Genomic DNA, 20,764 nt, shown 5'->3' with positions numbered 1-20,764 from the left:
CAACACCTTCATTAGCCTAACCACTCTGAAAACTAGTTGCGATCAAACCCTAGCTAAATATTGCGAAACACAAACATGCATACCCACAGATAACACTCCAAAAAATCGTTTCTAACTACTGAAGAGATTAAACTAACAACCTTAACAAAAAACAGAACATTCCTTATATCACATTATATTTTTCCTTTTTTCCTTACCTTTTCCAGAGAGATGGGCCTTCGATACAGTCTTTGTTTGAGGCAAATGATGATATCCAATCCTATATAGCAGTCGTGCTCCACATAAATCGCAACAGTTACCACAATCCAACCACCGCCATTGACGAGTAAAGGGGAGCAGGGGTTTGTGTTGTATTTTGAGGGAGGGAAGACAATGCGTTACGTTAACGTTTGATGGGGGAGTCTTCAAAACCAACTTTTGGAGTGAAACGACGTCGTTTTCGGCCATTTACGCGCCACCAACAAAATTACGTCGTTTTAGCCTTGCCCGCGTGTCACCAAATTAGCCACATCAGCTTTCCGATGACGCCACCTGGAGGAAATGTGCCGGAAGGACAACACTGAGTCTCGGCGTTTAACTTCAAGTACCAATTTGGGTAATTAATAATTTTAGGAACTACTGTGAAGCACGAGTGTAACTTCAGGGACCACTCTGAGGCTTAGCTCATAACAAGTACACCTCCATTAACTGCTTGAAATTAAACTACCAAACGCCGCCTCCTCTCCTTCATTCTTCGCCTCATACTCTGTCGTTACTCCTACAAGTCTTATGTATTTTAATTTTTTTAGGAATATTAAGTATTTATATTTTATGTCACTTCTTTAGTTATCACCTTAAACCTTCAACTCCATAATAAATCTCTTACCACTCGTCCACTTGTTTTTAAATTTTTTTCTTGAAATTACTTTAATTCTGAAGTTGCTGATTTTAGTGACTTCTCCAAAATAAGCTGTCAAACCGTCAAACCTTTCAGTATTAAATTTAGGTGAATACTTAGATGCAGTCAACTTCACGTGAAGTTAATAACTGAGAGTCATTATATAAAAAATTAATTAAATTAGTCAAATAATTTAACGATTCTTAATTATCAATTTTATATAAAGTTGATTGTACCTCAATTTTCACCTTAACTTAAGGAGTACTCTCTCTCTCAGTATTTTTTATTTTTTGGTGCGCTCTCTCTAGTAGTAGTAGTATAACGGAGTAGTTTCCCCCTTTTCTCTTGTTTATTACATTTGGGCCGTCATGCGGATAAGTCCAACTCAAGACATTGGGCTTTGGACCCAAAAAGGAAAGTGTCTTAAGATGTTGTTTGAAAGTGTTTTTGTATTGTTTGAGTTTTGGTAAGCCGAAAACATTGAACTTCTGGCCAAGAAACTTGAGTCAATGCAGTAAGTGGTGGACTGGAAAAAAAAAATAAAAGGAAAATGAAGGAAAAGAAAAATATAAGAAAGGACTATTCATGACAAAAAAAAAAAAAAAACAACAGAAAGGACTATTAGATTTTTTTTTTGGTGTTTTTTACTCAATCAGATAACCCAACTCTGTTATTAAGAAGGCGACTACTGACCCAAAAAAAAATAGAAGACAACTACTAAACTAACTTAGATTGGTCGAGTGGTCAGTTTACTGTTCGAATCCCGCCTTGTGCATGCAACAACTCAGTGGTCAGCGACAGACTTTTAAATGGATACAAAGTTTTACTCAAGTTTGTTTACAATATATATTATTTTGCGATACTAGAAAAATGTATACACAAAAAGAATTTCTCCAAAAGATAACATGAAAGATAATAAGAGGACTCAAAATCTCTAATCTCTATTTTAAGACTTGTGTCCCACATGGCTATATGCTATGAGAGTGACTAGCCAAGGCTGTGTTTACTGCTGCCGATTGCCGAAGGTTCCAAGGAAGGGAAAAAAAAAAAAAGGTTTCTGTTTAGTGTTTATACTCTTTGTCTACTTTCTTCTTTCATCTTTTTAAGTTTTATATTAAAATAATTTAAAGTTGTTATTGAAATCTGCAATTCTCAACGTTCTATTCAGATGGATCTACCCCTGTGCTGGGCACATGCCACATGGTATCCACCCAATATATCATTACAAGTCACAGCAACATGCTTATTTAAGGATCTATATTATAAATAAATAAATATAAGAATAATGTTATATACATTATTTTAGTGTATATATATATAAAAAAAGACAACGTTTATATTTTAAAAAATAATCAAATTTAACTTTTCAATAAAATGTAATGGATTTTTTTTTTCATTCCTTAACAGTTAACATGTGCCTTTATAAAAGTTAGAAACACATAACCCAAAACGGCCATACTGTATTTTTCTGAATTGGTAACATATTTTGTGCATGTTTTCTTATCATTAGGTGACCAACATTTTGATGTGATCACAACATGGGCATCATCACATGGGTAGTTGGGTATGTGAATATCAAAATTCAATGTAAAGTAAAAATGGCAATAGAGTTTACTATTAATTAACCAGTAATTATAATTTGGTATTGAAGACTTTTACCTTTTATAAGTAGAAGAAGGAAAGAAAGTACAAGAAAGTTAACATCATTTCACAACTATGTGAAGAAACTTGAATGCGAGTGTATAAATATAATGAAGTATTGTTATTGTAGATACATACATAAAATTACATGCATTATACATTGACTTGACCATATTGAATGTTCTATTGAAACCACAACATTACTATTATTCCCCATTCCCCACTCAGGTGAAGAAAAATAATAAAAAAAAATTGGAAAAGTATAAGTATGAGAAAAAAGAATAGTTAAAAATATTTATTTATGTATTTAGTGGCATTCTGGTGGCATGACTTTATATCTGTTCTTGTCAGTACAATAGGAGTAAAACATGAGCTTCTTTCTAGCCCAATCAAGTGCTGCCAGCTGTTGTGGGGATAGCTTGGTAAATTGAGGTCCATTAACAGGGTCTACACCAGAAGAAGGGGTGGATTTAGAGCATGCTAATGGATCAGAAGTGCAGCCAGTGAGTTGCATCTCTGAGAATGAAACAACAAATGGTGCATACTTATAATCAACTGGGTATTTTCCACCATGTGTGGCCCATTCTGAACCATCCCATATTGTTGCATACACCGACATCGGTTTTGATGGGAAAACAGTCCCGTGTATGAATTCCCTCACTGGAATGTTGTCCACTAGGAACCTACATAAATTCAAATTACAATTCTTTTCACAACTACTCCACTTATATAATATTAATATATCAATTAAAATATTTTATCTTTTGACTTTTATCCTTTTTTTTCAAGAATATTCTTAATATTTAGTTACATTTTAAATTATCTCTACACGTTAATTTCATATAAAATATCAAGGACAAAATTGAAAACTAACCATAAGAATAGTTTTGAGATAAATCGAAAAAATTAGGGACAAAATTGAATTAGTAGAAAACGTTAGAAATAAAATTGAATGAATGTTAGGAGTATTTTTAAAAATAATCGTAATCATTAAGAACAAAAAATATATTTTATCTAAATTTTAATTTACTGTTACGATAATATAAAAGTTTTTTAATAATAACATTTAATTAGATTCAATTAAAGAAAAGTATTCTTGATAGAGACTTATGTTTATGTGGAGTTAATAATTAACAATGATTAGATAATTTAATATATTTAATTAAATTATTATTCATTAATTTTTAATTATTAATTAGACAACTTTCCATAAGATTCTACCTAGTAGTCAGTAACTTTTGTGTTTTAGGGCCAGCATTTAACCATCAAAACAAAAGTGAGTTATCTCCTACCATTAAAAACACTATTAATGACCAATTGATGGTTACAAAATACCAAAATTGCTGCCCCATCATTCCTTTTTTTTTTGTTTTTTAAGAAGAAATTTGTGTATACTAGTGAAAAATAATTTACACGTCATCCAAGATGATTTGTTATACCAAAAACTGTAGAAGCTATATGATGAGATTACTCTGTTTTGGTGAAGGAGATGATTAGTGATTAAGGTTCTTACACTGTATGATAACTGTTCCACAAGATGCTATAGTAATGGTACTGCTTTGTTGGGTCGAACCAGAAGTAGAACTTTTCTTCTCTTCCAGTGCTCACGCTTCCATTGGCATACACATTTGTTTGGATAACCCAATCGTTCCTCTTGTCATGCCCAAGGAGTTCGATATCAATCTCATCATGGTTATGAGGGAATTTATCTGCATTAGACAACTGGTATATATAACACTTTATCTAGTTAGTTTCACAATGATTTTCTGTTAATTATAAACTAATATCTAAGCTTTGACTAATTAATGACTATATATAATATTATTAGGTAGCTTACATAGAAGGCAACTACAACTCCAGATGATATACCAGCTGGTAATTTGATTGCAGCACTGAAGAATCCATAGTAGTAACTGCTTTTGGACACCAATCCGGAGCCTGCAATAGAAGAATAACCATGTTTGAAGAATTGATTATATAATACTAGCGGCTTAACAGGCACGGACGCACGGACGCACCTGAGAGTTTGTCGAGAGCCAGAGTGGCCATGGTCCCATTAGCAAGGAGCTTGACATTGGAGGCCCCAAAAGCATTAGAAAAAGCAGGATCAATTGGGACACGAGGGAAGGAATTAGTCAAGGGTGTCACAGTTGGAGCTGTGAAGGGCCTAGTGCGTGAAGAAACCACGTTTGATAATAAGCATATTATTATGAGAGGTGAGAAGAGAAGGTTGAGTTGCCAAATTAGTGCCATGTCTAGTAGTGTATTATGAGTAGAAAAATGTGGCCTATATATTGGGGTGTGGTGGTGATGGTGGCTTAATACTTAATCTATTTTGCTTAGTTGTTTTGTAGCTGGCTATTATTTTTGGTTAAGTGATCTGATTTGGATGGTAAAGGCAATGTATCAAAAAGAGTCATGTGAGTATGATTTCCTTAGGTTTGGGCGTTTGGCAGGGTTGTTGCTCTGTAGGGTTGGCCTTAAAGTTAGGGGGAGCATGGAAATCGGGTGAGACATCTTGTTTAATGTTTGATGGCCACCCTCACTCCTAGTCTCACCCGCATGCTTGTTATTTCTTACATAAAAACTAAAAACTAAATAAAAATATTAGTAATTTTTTTTTTAATTTCCTAATGAATTATTGCATGTACAATCTAAATTGGTCAAAAATATTTAGTAGTTAATGTTTTTTTTTTTTTTGTATTTGTCTTGAATTTAAGTTAATACTAATCAATTATCTGTTTTTTTGGCTAAAAATGTTGGTATTTTAGTATTTGGCAGAAAAATATTATTTGTGCCCAATTTTAATGTATGGTTAATAACAACCGGTATAAGTCTTTTTACTTGCTAGAGTAATGTATAGGCAATAAAAAGGGATATTAAGGAGTTGTTTGTAAGTAAGTTTTGTAAGCATTTCCATGGTAATGGTATAGTTGATCAATATTTTGGAACTTTTTTTTTTCTTTTTCTTATTTAAGACAGATATAAAATTATTGATATTTGATTAAAGGAGAATAAGGTCCAATTTGGTAACCAATTTAATTAAGTTCTTTTTGATAAAATAACTTAAACAATAAATGACTCTGTTAAAAGTAATTTATAAATAAGTTATTTTATGTTTGTATTTTTAACTTTAAAAGTACTTATTTTATAGAAATGTGATGAAAAGTAGAAGTATTATGAGAGAAGTCATTTTTTTTAACTTCTCTATAAGCTCCTAAATAGCTTTTTAAAAAATTATAATTTGATTTTAAAAATTGTACCAAACATTAATACTACTACTTTTCATAAGTCAAAAGTTAAAAAAAGTTATTTCTAGAGTTTCTAAACGGCCCTAAATCTCTTTCATTCGATTATTGATATTTGAACGAGTGATCTCCACCAATTAATAAATGTTATGAAATATGCTATGATATTCATTTTCAATATAGGAGTTTTAGGTGGGACTAATAATGTGCGTTTATATTAAGGTGAATTCTACCCGACCCCTTCTAAAATAATATGTAAGTTACCCTTCATGATGTGTCATATTTTAATTGATCATTACTTAACTATAGTTGGGTTATTTTGTAATTTATTATTTGAGATGGGTAATTGTATAATTTCTTAAAATATTAAAATTTTACCCCATTAATTGAAGCACGTTCTCACGCAATCTCTTTCTACAGTGCATTGTTTCTTAACGGGTCGTTGAATTCCCATGGCTCGTAACTTCCCTATTCTTCCCAGTATAGCCAACGCGGACTTCATTGCTATCTCTTGTCCTCTCACTCAATCCCCCTTCTTCTTTTTTTTTTTTTTTTTTTTTTTTTTTTGCCATGAATCACTCTTTATCAACATCAACATCATTAATGGTTAGTTCGGTTATTAAATTTTTTCATTAAAAAATATATATTTATTTAATTACAAGATGGAATATATATTCATATTTAAAATATAATATAATAAAATAAATTTATTTAAAATACTTAAAAATATAATTAAAATCATGAATATATAAATATAATAATAAAATTTGTACTCTAAACAAGTAAACATATTTTTTATCATACATAAATTATTTAAAAAATAAATATATTATTAAAATTAATAATACAAATTTAAAATAATAAAATCCAATTTTTTACTGTATTTATTATAATATTTTTATTCTTTTAATTTACAATTTATTAGTACTTTATTATTTAATTAATGATTAAACAAATTATTTTTATAAAAAATTATGTTTTGTATTATCTTATAGAAGAGACCAATATAGTAGTTTAAAAAATAAAGTAAAAATAAAATTTTAAATAAAAAATATTTAATATTAAAATTTTTAAATATAAAAATAATTTGTATAAATATTTAAAAGATAAATATAAAATATATGCATAAAATAAATAAAACAGATAAAATGGAAGTACACATGAGAAATAAATAATTATTTTTGTCTCCTTTATTTATTTTAAACATGTATTTTATATTTATATCCTGAATATCTATATAATTTGCTTTTGTATTTAAAAATTTTAATATTAACTATTTTTATTTAAAATATTATTTTTACATTAATTTTTAAATTGGTATATTGGTCTCTTCTTTAAGATTATACAAAAAATATTTCTCATGAAAATAATTTGTTTAATCATTAATTAAATAATAAAATATTAATAAATTAAAAATTAAAAGAATAAAAATACTATAAAAATTACTTGTAAGAAAGTTGAATTTTATCATTTTAAATTTGTGTTATTAATTTTAACAATTTATATTTTTTTTAAATAATTTATGTATGATAAAAGATATGTTTACTTGTTTAGAGTACAAATTTTATTATTATATTTGTATATTCCTGATTTTAATTATACTTTTAAGTACTCTTAATAGATTTATTTTATTATATTATATTATATTTTACATATGAATATATATTCCATATATTATTTTTAATAAAAAAAATTTAATAACCAAACTAACCATTAATTATATTGATAAGGAATGATCCATGGTTAAAAAAAAAAAAGAGATTGAGTGAGAGGACATGAGATAGCAATGAAGTCGGTGCTGACTATACTGGGAAGAACGAAGAAGTTACAAGCCATGGAAATTCAACGACTCGTTAAGGAATGATGCACTGTAGAAAAAGAAAAAAAAAAAAAAAAAAAAAAAATTAAATTAAGAATGATTTAAATGACAATTAAATTACAATCATGAAGAGTAACTTACATGTTATTTAGAGGGGTTGGTAGAATTCACCTTATATTAAGTATTTTTATTAAAAAAAAAGAAAAATAATTTTTTATTTAAATGAAGAGTTTCAAAGAATTGTACATTGACTACATTCAGAAAAAGGCTAAAAAATTTAGATATGCCATGCCTGTGTGTGTTATGCATTGCTATGGAGGATGGGGGTGCTATACATGAATGTGGGATAGAAGAAATCGGACTATCCGAATTCTGTTTAAAAAAAATTGAATTACCAAATCGGATGGTCCGAGTTGTGAGAGAGAAAAAATTTAAAATTTATCATTAACAAATCGGACTGTCCGATTAGTGTTTTTTGTTTTTCAATACAAAGAAAACGGACCCTCCGAATTGGTATATAAAATATTTTTTCGAACACATGAGTTGGTATAAAAGAAAACGGACCCTCCGTGTTCCTGTACTCAACTCCCTCGGTCCGAGTTGTACTCCCCTAACACCACGTGCAGGTAAAGCTTCTGTACTCTCCATAAAACTGCAAGACACCAACCTCTCCTCCATATTAAAAATAAAAAACCTCAGAAAAATGAATGGAAAGAGGTCCATAATTTGACTTAAGTTGGATAAAGACTTTAGGCGCAGTGTATGGAGTTCCCAATTTCCCATTCTTGTAATGGGAGCTGTGATCCGATTGGAAGCAACTCATTCATGATTCAACTTCAAAGCGTGTACGTACGTCTTGATTCCATTGCAAATCATTTTTTGCATTTCAATCAATCGTAATCACTTTTTCCTTCTAACTCATCATTACAAAATAACTTTCATTTTGTTAGTTAATTAAGGATTTGAATCTTAGTAAACTTGTTAGGATTTTTTTTTTTCTTTTACGAGTGGATTTCGAATAAGAAAAATTCTTATGTGCTTTAAAAGGACATTAAACGTTTTAAGTTTTTAACTTATATTATTTGTTTTTTTGACATGTTAGTAATGTAAATTTATTGCTTTTATTTTAAATCAAATTTTTTAAAATTTAAATTTAATCAAATTCGTATTCATTGAGTCGTACGTAATGTCCCATCAAATTTACATATCTGAAATTGAATTAAATTGAATTGTCATGGCATACAATGATAAAAATGATTCTTTCAGTCAAAAAATCCAGCAGTATATAAATGCCCTGGTGATTCCAAACTGGGTAGTTGGTAGGTAAATAAACAGTTAAATAAATAACTCGAGAGAATCAAATGAGGGATCCATGAGCTTTGATTAATTAATTTAATGATATATAGTGCTAATGACTAATAATAAGTAATGAGGAATGATTTGCATTGCATGGTTAGTGAGAGAACAAAAAATGTCAAAGTATCTTTATGTCTGAAAGTGACCAAATCTGACAGGAGTGACTTAGCTGGCATGCAGAGGAATCTGATACGACTTAAAGACTGAACAGTCTAACCAGCTTAAATTGATTTAGTGACCAAATTCACTGTTAATTTAAATAAATATTAAAAATTTAAATTCTATTTTATATATATAATAATTTATTAATTTATTCTTAAATAAAATTTATATCTATAATAAATTAATTTTTAATCTATAAAATAAAAATGCCGAAGACAACAAAATACTGCACAGTTACACGTATATTTTATGCAAAATATTACCCTTTTAATAATTTCTTGCTATTAAAATAAGAATTTAATTTACATGCATTCTAAAAATACATAATAAATTTATTATTAATAAAAAATTTAAATATTTTTATTTAATAAATAAAAATAAATATATTAAAAATTTAAATTCTTTATATTTTTAATAAACAAATTTTTATTTTATAAATTTAATATATGTCTTTTAGGCATAAATTAAATAAACCCTTAAAATAAAGAAATATTTTAGTACTTGTATTTTTAATAAATAATTATTTATTTGATACATTTATCTATCATATGTTTTAAAAAATAGATTAAAATTATAAATTTAAAATTTTTTATTAAAAATATAAAAAATTTAAATTTTTAATATATTTATTTTATATCTATTAAATAACAAAATTTAATTTTTTTTTATAATAAATGTATCATGTACTTTTAAAATATATGTTAATTAAATCCTTTTTTTATATACTGAAAATTTTTTAAAGTAATAATAAATAATAGAAGAGGTTGCAAAGTTGCAATAATGTTGCATGCATCCCATTAAGGGAAAAGGACATTGTGAATTGAAGGCGGTGGTAATGGCGTTATATGCTGATTTATGGCACGCCCATTTTACTTTTCTTTTCTCTTCTCTCCTCTCCTCTCCTGCACTCAATTGCTGACTGGGTCATAAATAGCTAAAACCAAAGAAAAAAACAAGCTAAAGATCGAGATGGAGATGGTGATGGAGATGAAATCCAATAGGATGACGCATTTTCAATTATTATTATTATTATTATTAGACAATTTTTTGTGTTTTTATTAAATGAAAAGTGCACTCTATTATTATTATATTTATTTTATTTTATTTTTTCTATTAAAAAAAACAATCTTAACTCTTTATTGAAACTATCCTATACAACTGGCTCATACAAGTATACAGCACATCTATATAAATAATGTATGTGTTTTTAAAGAGAGAAACACAATAATATATTTTGTTACGGCCTGGCCCAAACCACTAGCGGGCCTGGCCCAAACCACTAGCGGGCCGGCCCGATTCGAGCACTACCCGACCCGAACGGTCAGGAGCGAGGCGCTCAGTCGTCGACTCAGACACGCGTCCCTGACAGCTATGCTACAGCTGTGGGAAGGAAGCATCGAAGAAGGTGGGCTTGTCCTTGATGGGCCCACCTCTAACACAGTATATATGGGGAAGGTCCTACCCTTCCCCCAAGGTACGTCACATACCATTTACCCATTTTTCGTCTGCACACTTTGCTGACTGGAGCGTCGGAGTGTCTTTGCAGGTGACACCCCCCTTCTCCATACGAAGAGTTCAGGACGTCGACTGCACCCCCTTCAACCCAACAATCCGGAACCAGGCGATTCCCCTCTCATCAATCGAAGTACCAACCCGATCCGTCCGGTACCCGCCATACCGAACATTGGCGCCGTCTGTGGGGAGCGCCTGAATGGACGTTGTACTGGGCCCAGGAGGAACAGCCCACGAGACTGAGCGCAGAGGGGAAGCCTCCGCGGCCTCTCCCCGGCAACGCACGAGGTCCCCTCCAAGACAAACCACACGATCTCCTGAAAGGCGCCCCTTCGGGGGAACTGGCGACAACAGCACCAGAATAATGCAAGAACTACGCCACAGGATGCAAGACATAGAGCGCCGGCTGGCAGGCCGAGAACATTGTCAACAAACTTCCGAATCGAGCTACTCCCACTCCGTCTCGAGAAGCCGCTCCCGAGGAACAGCTAGCCCACAATCTGAGCCCGAGAACGCTAGGGAAGGAGGACGCGCGAGAAGACGCCACGACCCCCTCATATACGCCAGGCACGACAGGCGTACCACAGAGCGAAACTGCGAGGATGCTCGTCGGGAGGACGACGAGGGAAGAACAACCAGAACGCGGGGACCAATGATAATGGGCGCAACCCCATTCCATCGTTCCATCCTCGAGGTCTGGCTGCCAAAATAGTTTGACAAGCCAACTGACATGAGGTACGACGGAACCCAATACCCGCAGGAGCACCTTACGGCTTTCGAAGCCAGAATGAACCTGGAGGGAGTGGGAGACGAGGTAAGGTGTCGCGCTTTCCCGGTCACCTTAGCAGGACCTGAAATACGGTGGTTTAATAACCTCCCGCAGGGCTCGGTGACCAGGTTCTCGGACATCAGTCGCGCCTTCCTAGCCCAATTCACAACCAGGATCGCAAAGACAAAGCACCCAATCAATCTACTTGGAGTGACCCAGAGATCCGGCGAGCCGACCAAGAAATACCTAGACCGATTCAACGATGAGTGCTTGGAGATCGACAGGCTGACGAATTCGGTTGCAAGCTTGTGCCTAACGAACGGACTTCTAAACGAGGACTTCAGAAAGCACCTCACCACGAAGCCAGTGTGGACAATGCAGGAGATCCAATGTGTAGCCAGGGAGTACATTAACGATGAAGAAGTCAGTCAGGTCGTGGCTGCCAACAAACAGCAGCCCTCTTACAATCAAACCCGGCATCACGGGAGCGGAGAAAGAGAAAAGGAACACGCCAGGGACGGCGGTCCGAGTAAGACTCCCAGGCCGTTTCCTCGTGTCGGGAAGTTCACTAATTACACTCCCCTCACCGCGCCGATTATGGAAGTTTACCAACAAATAGTCGAGAAGGGGATCTTGTCGAAGCCCCGACCTCTGAAGGAACGAACAGGGGAGAACAGGAGCCTCTACTGTGATTACCACAAGGGCTATAGGCACAAGACACAAGACTGCTTCGACCTGAAAGACGCACTGGAGCAAGCGATCAGGGATGCAAAGCTAGCCGAGTTCTCCCACCTCATTAGGGAGCTGAGGAGACAGAATCGCGACCACGAGGGCAAAGACAACACCCGGGCAGCAAAGCGATGCCAAGAGCCGGAGGACAACGACCACGGCCTTACCATAGTAAACATGGTAACGGCGAGAAACGCGGCGCCTAGGTCCAAGTCGGCACATAAGAAAGACGCTAAAGTCCTGGCGGTTTCCACATCCTCTGCGCGAAGCCCCAAGAAACTTCCATCCATTTCTTTCGGCCCGGAGGACCAATGGTTCGACGAGGTCGCGGAAAATCCTCCCATGGTCATTACGGGCAGAGTGGGAACCGGCCTCATCAAGCGGATCCTTGTAGACACGGGGGCAGATTCGAACATCATGTTCCGCAATGTGTTCGACACCTTGGGCCTAAGGGACGCCGACTTAAAGACTCACCAGCACGGCGTTGTAGGGCTCGGCGACCACTTCATTAAGCCGGACGGGATAATCTCCCTGCCGACCTCCGTGGGACAATGCCAATGGAGAAGAACGGAAATGGCAGAGTTCGTGATCCTACGAGACTCCACGGCCTACAACATCATCCTAGGGAGGAAGACCATCAACGACCTAGGGGCAGTCATCAGCACAAGGATGCTGATAATGAAGTTCATAACTGAAGAAGGATCAATAGGGTTTGTAAGGGGAGATCTGGAAATGGCAGTCGCTTGCGACAATGCCAGTCTCTCGTTAAGAAAGAAATCCAAAGAAGCATCAGGAGTGTTCCTCGTCGACTTGGACGCCAGAGTCAGCGACAAGTTGAGACCCGAACCAGAGGGGAACCTGGAGAAGTTTAGAGTCGGCGACACGGAGGAGAAGTTCACCTTCGTGAACAGAAATCTCCCTCACGAGCTGAAAGAACCTTTAATGGAAATGATCAGGGCCAACAGTGACCTATTTTCTTGGACACCGACCGGCATGCCGGGGATAGACCCCCAACTCATGTCGCACCATTTGGCCGTCAAGCCAGAAGCCAGACCGGTGGCCCAGAGGAGGAGGAAGATGTCACAAGAAAGAGCAGAAGAGGTGGCCAAGCAGACAGCCAGCCTCCTCGAAGCAGGATTCATCCGGGAACATGACTACTCGACTTGGATGTCGAACGTAGTCCTAGTAAGAAAGCATAATGGGAAATAGAGGATGTGCGTGGATTATTCTGATCTCAACAAAGCATGCCCCAAGGATTGCTACCCCCTACCCAACATTGATGCACTCGTCGACGCGGCGGCGGGGTACCGGTATCTGAGCTTTATGGATGCTTATTCCGGCTACAATCAGATACCGATGCACCAGCCAGACGAAGAAAAAACGGCATTCATAACTCCAGGAGGAATCTATTGCTACAAGGTAATGCCCTTTGGCCTGAAGAACGCAGGGGCCACATACCAAAGGTTGATGAACAAGATATTCGGCGACACCATTGGCAAAACGGTGGAAGTCTACATGGACGACATCCTTGCCAAGACCACCCAACCCGAAGACCTTCTAAGTGACCTTGGAAATGTGTTCGCGGCCCTCCGACGACACGGCATGAGGCCCAACCCTCTCAAGTGCGCCTTTGCCATGGAGGCCGGGAAGTTCCTAGGATTCATGATAACCCAAAGGGGGGTGGAAGCCAATCCTGAAAAATGCCAAGCAATACTCCAAATGAAGAGCCCAGGCTGTGTCAAAGACATCCAGAGACTGGCGGGAAGGCTCACCGCGCTATCTCGTTTCCTCACGGCGTCAGCAGCAAAGGCCCTACCTTTCTTCAACTAACGAGAAAGGGAATAGCATTTGAATGGACCCCGGTATGCGAAGAAGCATTCAACCATTTCAAAAAGATACTTGCAACACCACCTGTGCTCGGTAAACCCGTGGTCGGAGAACCGCTCTACCTGTACCTAGCGGTAACGGAAGAAGCGCTGGCGGCGGTCTTGGTGCGGGAAGAAGGGAAAGTTCAACAACCAATTTACTTTGTGAGTAAAGCGCTGCAAGGAGCAAAACTTAGGTACAGCAAGTTGGAGAAACTGGCGCTAGCACTCCTAACCTCTTCCCGCAGACTACGGCAATACTTCCAAGGTCACCAAGTGGTCGTAAGAACGGACCAGGGAATTCGTCAAGTGCTCCAGAAACCCGACCTAGCGGAAAGGATGATGACCTGGGCCATCGAACTATCCCAATATGATTTAAGATACGAGCCTCGACATGCAATTAAGGCGCAAGCAATGGCGGACTTCCTGGTGGAAGTAACCAAAGACCCAACCGAGGACACGGGCACACGGTGGAAGCTCCATGTAGACGGAGCCTCCAACCAGACATCTGGAGGCGCTGGGATCATCTTGGAAAGCCCAACCGGGGTCATCTACGAACAATCGGTCAAGTTCGAGTTTTCCGTATCGAACAACCAAGCAGAATATGAAGCCCTTCTAGGTGGCTTGATCTTAGCCTGGGAAGTCGGGGCCACGATACTAGAAGTATGCAGCGACTCACAGATCGTCATGTCGCAAGTAAATGGAAGCTACCAAGCCAAAGATTCGATGTTGCAGAAGTACTTGGAGATGGTCAAAGAACTGAGCAAACAGTTCGAGGAGGTCACGGTCCAACACGTTCCGAGAGAGAGGAACACACGGGCAGATCTCCTATCCAAGCTAGCGAGCACGAAACCTGGAACCGGCAACCGATCCCTTATTCAAGGCATCACGAAAGAACCAGCAGTTGCCCTCCACCTGACCAAGATAAGCCCCTCCTGGATGGACTCCATCACCGATTTCTTGCAAAACGGCAAACTCCCTGGAGGTGAGAAGGAAGCTATAGCGTTGAGAAGGGAGGCTGCCAAATACACGGTCATACAAGGGCAACTGTTCAAAAAGGGACTTAGCCAACCCTTGCTGAAGTGCCTACACCCCGACCAGACGGACTACGTGCTCAGAGAAGTCCACGAGGGGGTGTTGTGGTCACCACATCGGTGGCAAAGCCCTAGCGAGGAAGCTCATCCGAGCTGGATATTACTGGCCGTCAATGATGGAAGACTCTAAGGAGTTCGTGAAAAAATGCGTCAAGTGCCAAGAGAACGTTAACTTCCACAGAGCACCGGCCACCGAACTGAGCCTGATGACGTCCTCCTGGCCCTTCGCACAGTGGGGAGTCGACCTCTTGGGACCTTTCTCGGTTGGCCCAGGGCAAGTCAAATATCTCATAGTCGCCGTTGACTATTACACCAAATGGATAGAGGCCGAGCCACTAGCCACCATCTCCTCGTCCAATTGTAGAAAGTTCATGTGGAGGCAGGTGATAACTCGGTTCGGCATCCCGGAAGTCGTCATCTCAGACAACGGGATGCAATTCACCGACAAAAAGTTTGTAGAATTCCTTGCCGGCCTGGGCGTTAAACAAAAATTTTCCTCAGTAGAGCACCCCCAGACAAATGGACAAGTCAAGTCCGCAAATAAGGTGATCTTGCTAGGCCTCAAGAAGCGGCTAGACAACAAGAAAGGAGCATGGGCCGAATAGCTCGCCTCAGTCATCTGGTCCTACCGTACAACCTAGCAGTCCGCCATGGGAGAAACCCCTTTCCGCCTGACATACGGGGTAGACACAATGATACCCGTAGAGATCGGCGAGCCGAGCCCACGGTTACTTCTCAAGGGGGTGGAAGAAGCTGTAGAGAAGGACCTAGTAGATGAGACCAGGGAGAAGGCCCACTTGTCAGAAGTAGCACTAAAGCAAAGAATGGCCCTGCACTAAAACACCAAAGTGCTCAAGAGGGAATTTGAGCAAAATGACCTCGTCCTACGGCGCAATGACATCGGCCTACTGACCCAGGGAGAAGGCAAACTGGCGGCAAACTGGGAAGGCCCCTACAGTGTCAAAGAAGTGATTGGCAAGGGCGCCTACAAATTGGAGAAGCTCGATGGAAGGGAGGTCCCGAGAACTTGGAATGCGGGTAACCTAAGAAGGTTTTGCCCCTAGGTCAAGCATGCCGGCCAGGCGATCTAACGCGCTTAACCACTTACCTTTGTATCCGCCATGGTAACAAACTTGTTTAATTACCGGTTAATGTTCACTTGTAGTTTCTACCAATTTTACTTTTATTTTTCTTTTTCCTACTTACACATCACACAACAACAAGTTCCACGACGCATTAAACAGAACCATGATACGGCACCCCGGGACTGATCACCCCGGGAGCCACCCAAACTGAAGCCATAACGAACGACTACAACGATAGCAAAAGGCCACAACCTGGCTTCGCTGAATTACCAACACAACGGTAAATGAACACGAGCGGAAAGCTCATACCAACAAAACGGTAACAAAACAAAATGAAAATACTATCAGACAGGAAAAAGACAATAATCACAAACCGACCAAGCGACTCTTAATGTATAACGAAGTAAGCTTCAAAATTTCTACAACAAAACCACAAATCCATACAAAAGCACAAGGTGCAAGAGCACATTTCTTGGGCATGTCAACAATCTTGCCATCCTTGATCGTTTTGAAAACCCCAATTGCCGACGTGTCGAAGTCAGGAGCCACGATCTTCACTTGGGCCTTAAGAGCCTCCTTAGTCATGAAGATCGCGTTCTTCCCTTGCTCTCTGGTCACCTTATGTTTCTTCTTAAGCTCCTCAACCTCAGCTTGAGCGACCTTAGCCAACGAGACGGCCACGTCGCGCTCTTTCTCCAAAGCCACCACCCGACGTTGCGCGACATTAAGTTGGCTCTCCAGAGTCATCTCCCGCTCGGTTAAACGGGACATGGTGTCGTCGGAGGCCTTCAGCTTCTCTTCGGCAGACGTGACTTTCTCCTCAGCGGCCTTCAGTTTCTTCCCCGACTCGGACAGTTGCTCCCGAAGAGTTTCGACTTGAGCTTGGAATTCGTTATTGGTCGTGACAGCTGATTCGAGCTTCCTGCGCAACGACTGCATCTCCGACAACTCGAATTCAGCCTTCCGAGCTATTGCGGCATCGCGGAAAAGGGTACGGTACATCCACCTCACCTGCCCCGCAAGCTCGGTGCCAAGAAAATGATCCTCTGTGCCGGAGAGCAGCTGCGAATCTATGAAGGTTCTGGCATCAAAGTTCCGCTCCATGACGGTAAGAACCCCTTCCGGGCTGGAGGATGCCATTTGCCTTTTGGGGGTGGGGATAAGCTTCAAGTCGTCATCCTCTTGTCGAGCGGAGGTCGAGTGCTCGGGGCCGGCCGTCTCCTCACGGATTGGAGAAACGCACGCCCCGTCAGAGTTCTTACCCGTCATCTCGGTGTCACGGGGTGACGGGGTCGCCTGATCTTTATCCTCAGAAGGGTCATCCGGTTTCTCATCAACCTTCTCTGCTTCCTCCTCGTCGTTGTCCGCCAAGAAAGTCCTGAACAAATCCTCAAGCCCTGTCATAGAAGCAGACATTTCCACTGCAACAAACAAGTAAACAAGTTAGTCGTGAAACCGAGACAACCAAGCGAATGAATGGAAACGCAAAAACACAAGGCAAAACAACTCACAAACATAATTCCTGGCGACCTCCCGGTCACCCATCAAAAGGTGGGGATTCACATAGTTCTTCCCAAAAACTGCCAACAACATGTCGGCGACCCTCTTGTCCACAGCGGACATCCCCTTATAAGATACCTTTATGAATGTGTTGGATCCCGCCCCAAAGCTCCAGTACGTCAGAATGAGGCGCTCCCCTTCTAACGACAACCAAAAGGGGTGACGACCATTGACCGGACACACCTTGAAATATTTATCTTTAAACCCATGATAAGAGTCCTCGAACAAGCCGAAGATCCTCCGACCCTGGGTAGATCGGAAGGACATGAACCCTTTCCTCGCCTTCCCCTCCTTGGAAGGATTCGTGAGGTTGAAGAAAAAAAAGGAAGACGTCAACAGATACTGGCAACTCCAGATATTCGCATACCATCTCGAAACAGCGGATAGAAGCCCAACTGTTCGGATGCAGTTGCGATGGCGCCACGGATATCCGATTAAGAAGCGCCATCTGGAAAGGAGAAAACGGGATACGAACCCCAACCTGAATGAACATGTATTTATAGAACCAGATCCACTCGGGGACCCGAGGGGAATGGAAGTTAAGCTCATATAGCCGTTCGTTGGGGGCAGGAACAAAGACGTCATAATTGGCTTCCTCGTCTGTCCCTCCGCACAAGTACTCGCCTTGTCGGAACTCCGTCAACTCCCCCTCATCCATCTGATTTGGCGAATCCTTCACGCCGGAAGTCACCCAGGCGTAGGGGTCGTAATTCGCAGCGGAGGGAGAAGCCCGAGAAACGATGTGAGGCATACCTACAGTGGGGGTACCACTCCGTTAGTCTATGAGGTCGGGAGTCCAGAAAAAGTTCAGAAACTATATTTGTCCTATTCAACAGCTAAGATCAAGCATGGCTAAAAGCTAAATCCAAACAAAGCCTACCCTGGAATGGTAACCCCCCTAACGCACCTACTTGACACTAAAAAGCCATCTATTATACAAAATCAAGCAAACAGCATGCAAAACCAGGCAAACAACATGCACATAGAAGACCGAACAATAAACATAAAGCAAATAAACCCTGAACTAATTATGAAGATTCGAAGGAAGAGGAGGAAGAGAGAATGCGCAAGAATGCAGAAATGACACTCTGGAGATTCAAAAGGAGAAGATGATGGAAATGGTTAGAGTAAGGATATGAGAAGAGAACGAAATGCAAAACTGTTTAAAACTGCCACTCAAGAAGCGGGAAAGGCCTGGGGACAAAATGATCTTTGCGCACAGGATTTTCCAACCCATTATGAGCATTTAATGCTCCGCACGAGGAATGAGGCGACAAACGGTCACCTCAGCAACAAACAGACACGCGCGCAAGAGGCACGTCCCCTCCACGGGCGGCCGACCTGGCGACAACACACGGAATAAGAGATAATGCGCCACCAACCACCTTCACGATCATTGCTGGCGCGTTGGGGGCACTATTACAGCCTGACCCAAACAACTAGCGGGCCGGCCCGACCCGAGCACCATCCGACTCGAACAGTCAAGAGCGAGGCGCTCAGTCGCCGACCCGGACACGCGTCCCTGACAGCTATGCTACAGCTGTGGGAAGGAAGCATCGAAGAAGGTGGGCCTGTCCTTGATGGGCCCACCTCTGACACGGTATATATGGGGAAGGTCCTACCCTTCCCCCAAGGTACGTCACATACCATTTACCCCTTTTTCGCCTGCACACTTTGCTGACTAGAGCGTCGGAGTGTCTTTGCAGGTGACACCCCCCTTCTCCATACGAAAAGTTTGGGACGTCGGCTGCACCCCCTTCAACCCAGCAATCCGGAATCAGACGATTCCCCTCTCATCAATCGAAGTACCAACCCGATCCGTCCGGTACCCGTCATACCGAACATATTCTAAAAAAATAATCTTACTAGGAAAAATAAAAATATTTACTAAAAAAATTTTAATTTTGATTTTTTTTATTCTCAAATTTAGATTTAGTCTAAATGGAGAAATATTCCTAAACTAATTAAAGGCGGCGAATAATTGGAAGAAAAATAAAAAGGTCACAACCCATCACACACAGTATTATTGATAGCATGGACAAAAAAGTGTGCAAGTTGGGCCAGCTTGCATATATATATATGTAAACGGGGAAGGGTTCAAGTCTCCATCACCTGTATGTTGGTGTCACGCATTGGAGTTTAGTGTTATTATGATCAGTCTCAATTTGATCTTTATCCATTGTTGAAAGCTATGTTTGAGCTCTAGCTCAATTCTAAAATTTTTTCAAGGTTTTTTTATCATTGGTATTTTAAAATTTGAAGAATGTTAGAAGATAGTAGAATTTATTATTTTTAGTCAGTAGTTAGCCAATAATATTTAATAGTGTTGAACTGCCGAACTAAAAATATTGAACTATTAGTTAAAATTATGGTCTCTTGAGTATTTTTCTAAAAATTATTCAAGATCATATCAAGTATTTTTTAGATGAAATCAAACATTAATAATAGGAGTTTATTTAGGGCATAAACTAAATTTATTATTAATAAAAAAATTTAATATTTTTATTTTAATAAATATATTAAAAATTAAATAATTTTTTATTTTCTCAATTGATAGCTTTAACATATTAATTAAATCTTTAAAAATATATTTCCCCTGTGTCTATAAATAGGTAATTTGGCATAGGTATTAGTCAATTTTTCATTACGCAATAAAATGTGACAGTTGAAATTATCATTTTGGTTCGATACAGGACTATGATAGTATGATGTAGACTTCTCTATAAATTAGGTTTGCATGAGATATTATTAAATTTTGTATTTTTAGACTGTTTTCTTTCTTTCTTTCGACTAATATCCTTCGTCCCTTGTTATGTAATGAATCTGATATACTGTATACATACTGTATCAATCGAAGAATAAATAGTTAGGAAATGATATGTGATCTGAATTGAGAATTGTAAAATAAATATATATAGTGTTAAATTTATTTTTAATGTATATTTTATATATCAAAATATATTTAATTCAGGTGGTTGATTTAGTGTACATGTAACGTAGTTATTTAAAATAGATTCGGTTTAATTGGATTCCATATATGCAAGTTA

General features: G+C 38.7%; 3 protein-coding genes across 3 annotated transcripts; 2 read left to right on the top strand and 1 right to left on the bottom strand.

Moving 5' to 3' along the window:
• Positions 1 to 2,596: 2,596 nt before the first annotated feature.
• Positions 2,597 to 5,308, bottom strand: LOC112733930 (probable xyloglucan endotransglucosylase/hydrolase protein 33). The gene is made up of 4 exons (XM_025783057.3): positions 4,537 to 5,308; positions 4,356 to 4,456; positions 4,032 to 4,240; positions 2,597 to 3,201 (listed from the first exon to the last, which is right to left on the bottom strand). The coding sequence occupies exons 1-4, from the start codon at positions 4,769 to 4,771 to the stop codon at positions 2,826 to 2,828; spliced, it is 921 nt and encodes a 306-aa protein (XP_025638842.1). The 5' UTR covers positions 4,772 to 5,308; the 3' UTR covers positions 2,597 to 2,825.
• A 6,037-nt stretch (positions 5,309 to 11,345) lies between these two features.
• On the top strand, positions 11,346 to 13,322 carry LOC112735527 (uncharacterized). The gene has a single exon (XM_025785060.1). It carries the CDS (start codon positions 11,346 to 11,348, stop codon positions 13,320 to 13,322), a length of 1,977 nt encoding a protein of 658 aa, XP_025640845.1.
• A 491-nt stretch (positions 13,323 to 13,813) lies between these two features.
• On the top strand, positions 13,814 to 15,202 carry LOC112735526 (uncharacterized). The gene has a single exon (XM_025785059.1). It carries the CDS (start codon positions 13,814 to 13,816, stop codon positions 15,200 to 15,202), a length of 1,389 nt encoding a protein of 462 aa, XP_025640844.1.
• Positions 15,203 to 20,764: the final 5,562 nt, after the last annotated feature.

The sequence above is a fragment of the Arachis hypogaea genome, chromosome 3 (assembly GCF_003086295.3).
Source record: "Arachis hypogaea cultivar Tifrunner chromosome 3, arahy.Tifrunner.gnm2.J5K5, whole genome shotgun sequence".
NCBI classification, from domain to species: Eukaryota; Viridiplantae; Streptophyta; class Magnoliopsida; order Fabales; family Fabaceae; genus Arachis; species Arachis hypogaea.
Note: the sequence above shows the minus strand (reverse complement) of the source record. Positions and strands in the feature narration are given on the sequence as shown.

Coding starts and splice junctions, on each gene's coding strand:
- LOC112735527 (XM_025785060.1), top strand. CDS start 11,346: ATGAGGTACGACGGAACCCAATACCCGCAGGAGCACCTTACGGCTTTC.
- LOC112735526 (XM_025785059.1), top strand. CDS start 13,814: ATGCCAAGCAATACTCCAAATGAAGAGCCCAGGCTGTGTCAAAGACAT.
- LOC112733930 (XM_025783057.3), bottom strand. CDS start 4,771: ATGGCACTAATTTGGCAACTCAACCTTCTCTTCTCACCTCTCATAATA. Junction 4,457..4,536: donor GGCTCTCGACAAACTCTCAG/GTGCGTCCGTGC, acceptor CTTCTATTGCAG/GCTCCGGATTGGTGTCCAAA. Junction 3,202..4,031: donor TGGAACAGTTATCATACAGT/GTAAGAACCTTA, acceptor GAATTTATGTAG/GTTCCTAGTGGACAACATTC.